Source organism: Panicum virgatum, chromosome 3K (genome assembly GCF_016808335.1).
Source record: "Panicum virgatum strain AP13 chromosome 3K, P.virgatum_v5, whole genome shotgun sequence".
NCBI classification, from domain to species: Eukaryota; Viridiplantae; Streptophyta; class Magnoliopsida; order Poales; family Poaceae; genus Panicum; species Panicum virgatum.
The window spans coordinates 57842191-57844662 of NC_053138.1; the positions used below are offsets into that span (position 1 = coordinate 57842191).

Genomic DNA, 2472 nt, shown 5'->3' on the forward strand with positions numbered 1-2472 from the left:
TGCCACTCACCCGCCCGTTGTACGGAGGAATTGAATGCCAACCACTCCTCCACAGCGCCCAGGACAGATGGCGTCAGGCCGCCATTCCCCACAGTGGCTGTGACCGGAGTCCCGTCCGCCAACTCCGGCCACTGCTCCGCCATCCCGAACGCTGTGGCGGCACTGTGGGAACCTGCGACGCGGGACGAGACGTGCTTGGCACAGTTTCCATTAATATTCTGCCAACTCCAGCTGACCGAACTCCACCTCACCACACGTATGGCCCCGGACCCGCCCCCTGTCCGGGAAGGGGTCCGGCGTTGCCACGTGCCCCACAAGGAGGGACGCTCTGCACTCGCAGCCAGAGTCCCGGACCTCCCCCTCAAGGGGTCCGGGATCTCCACGTGACCCCCAGACCTCCTTAGTGCACACGTCAGAACTACGTCCAGAGGGGTCCGGGACCGCCGCGTGCCCCGCTACCATTGGTGCATGCAAGATCCTGTCCTGCAGGGCCCACGGAGCGCCACCACGCCACATCTGGAGGACTGTACACCCCACAGCGATGACCACGCCACCTGCCGGGGCTGGCAGGACGCCGGCGCGATCTCCGCAAGACCAAGGACGATATCCAAGACGACTGCCACGCCCGACGCCATGCCCCACAGTGTACTTCCTACAGATTCGACCACTGCACCCCCGCGATTCGGGGGAAAACGATGACTTCCACGATCCCCTGCTCATGTACACTGCCCCTCCTTGTGACTATAAAAGGAGGAGACGGGCTTCCTTTAAGGGGGATCATCACCTTGGACGTCGCAATCATCATCAAGCGAACACGATGCTCAGCACTCGATATTGTCACTCGCCTCAATCGACTTCTCCTATAGCAGAGACCTGGGAGCTTCCCTCCCTCTCTCGCCACGCCTGTATCCCCCTACTACAGGCACCACCGGTGCAAGATAATACAGTGCCCTCGCACACCCCCTTGCTGGACGTACGGCCCCGTGGCCGGAACCAAGATAAACCCGTGCGTTACTGTGTTGCCTCTTGCATCAACATCTGGGACGAGGAAACACGTAGCATTTACTAGTTGGGATCCGGACCGCCGGGTCAGGACACCGACATCTAGTGTGATATTGACTTGCATTGTGTTATATGTTTTCACATAATGAGGTTTTCACATTTCTATTACCATCTAAATGCCGACCTTTTGTAGGATTCAATTCCCCCAGGAGGTTTCGTCAATTTTATGACACAAGAAACTGTGCCAGAGGTCGATGTACTGACGCAGCTTCAAGAAAGTGGAAGTAAGAGAGGTGGCAATTACCACCACGATGAGGATGTCTAGCTCTGCAAATCTTGGAGCAACATCACAAATGATCCTATCACTGCAAATGACCAACCAAGCAAGTCATATTGGGCAAGGATCGCTGAGCACTTCCACGACTACAAATGTTTTGAGTCTGATAGGACTGTTGCTTCGCTCGAGAAACGAATGGGAGGCATACTGAAGGGCTGCATGAGATTTCAAGGATTCTACGACGAGATCGAGCGTCGACATCCAAGTAGTATTCCTTACACTGAGCATGTAAGTGGCATCGAACATCGCCTTTGTTACTTTCAATGTTCGAATGCTTATTATCTTCTAATAATTGCTTCATTGTTTTCTCTTTCTTGCAGATAAAAGAAGCTCAAGCTCGATATGCTCAATGTGACCCCAAAAACAAGTCCTTCGCCTTCATCCACTGCTGGTTGGAGGTTAGGCACACCGAGAAGTTCCTATCTCTACAAGATACCATGAAGCAATCAAAGAGGCCAAGCACATCAGACAAGAGTGCTACACCAGCTGAAGATGAAGGAAATGAAGGAGGTCAAGACTCGACACTAGCTAACTCTTCCATGCCTCCTGCCAAGCAAGATCGACCTCCAGGCCGGAAAGTCGAAGGAGAAGTGAACTTTCTACATCTTTTCTTGCAGCTTCTTGTGCCACCGTGAAGTGAACTTTGTTGTTCCCCTGCGGGTTTTGGAAAGCTTTGACAAATGACACCCACGTAGGATATATCCTACCAGCGAGATAGTACCCCATCGTGTACTTGTTTCCATTGACTGTGTATTCCAACTGAGGTGCCATCCTAGAAGTGAGTCTGTCGAAAAGGGAAGAAGGAAGAACGACGCAGGATGTTGATGCCGTTAAGTGAACCAGGCATACCGAAGAAAGCATGCCAGATCCAAAGATCATGAGATGCAACGGCCTCCAGGATCACAGTAGGGCCTTCCTTGTGGCCTGTGTACATCCCTCTCTATGCTGTTGGGCACTTATCCCATCTCCAATGCATGCAATCCACAGAACCAAGCATTTCAAGGAATCCTCTTGCGGTGTTCATGGCCATCAACCTCTATGTGTCTTGGACATTGGGGGCCCTTAGGTACTCCTCACCAAAGACATCAAAAACTCCTCTGACAAAATGCTGCAAGCACTCGATAATGATACTC

The 2472-nt window shown here is 52.6% G+C and overlaps 1 protein-coding gene across 1 annotated transcript; it reads left to right on the forward strand.

Moving 5' to 3' along the window:
* The first annotated feature begins 1363 nt into the window (after positions 1-1363).
* LOC120701107 lies at positions 1364-1974 on the forward strand. The gene is made up of 2 exons (XM_039985266.1): positions 1364-1567; positions 1660-1974. The coding sequence occupies exons 1-2, from the start codon at positions 1475-1477 to the stop codon at positions 1972-1974; spliced, it is 408 nt and encodes a 135-aa protein (XP_039841200.1). The 5' UTR covers positions 1364-1474.
* The last annotated feature ends 498 nt before the right edge of the window (positions 1975-2472 follow it).

Bases quoted from the DNA above. Each gene is read 5' to 3' on its own strand.
- LOC120701107 (XM_039985266.1), top strand. From the start codon at position 1,475: ATGGGAGGCATACTGAAGGGCTGCATGAGATTTCAAGGATTCTACGAC. The intron at 1,568-1,659 runs GTAAGTGGCATC...TCTTTCTTGCAG, and splicing joins GTATTCCTTACACTGAGCAT to ATAAAAGAAGCTCAAGCTCG.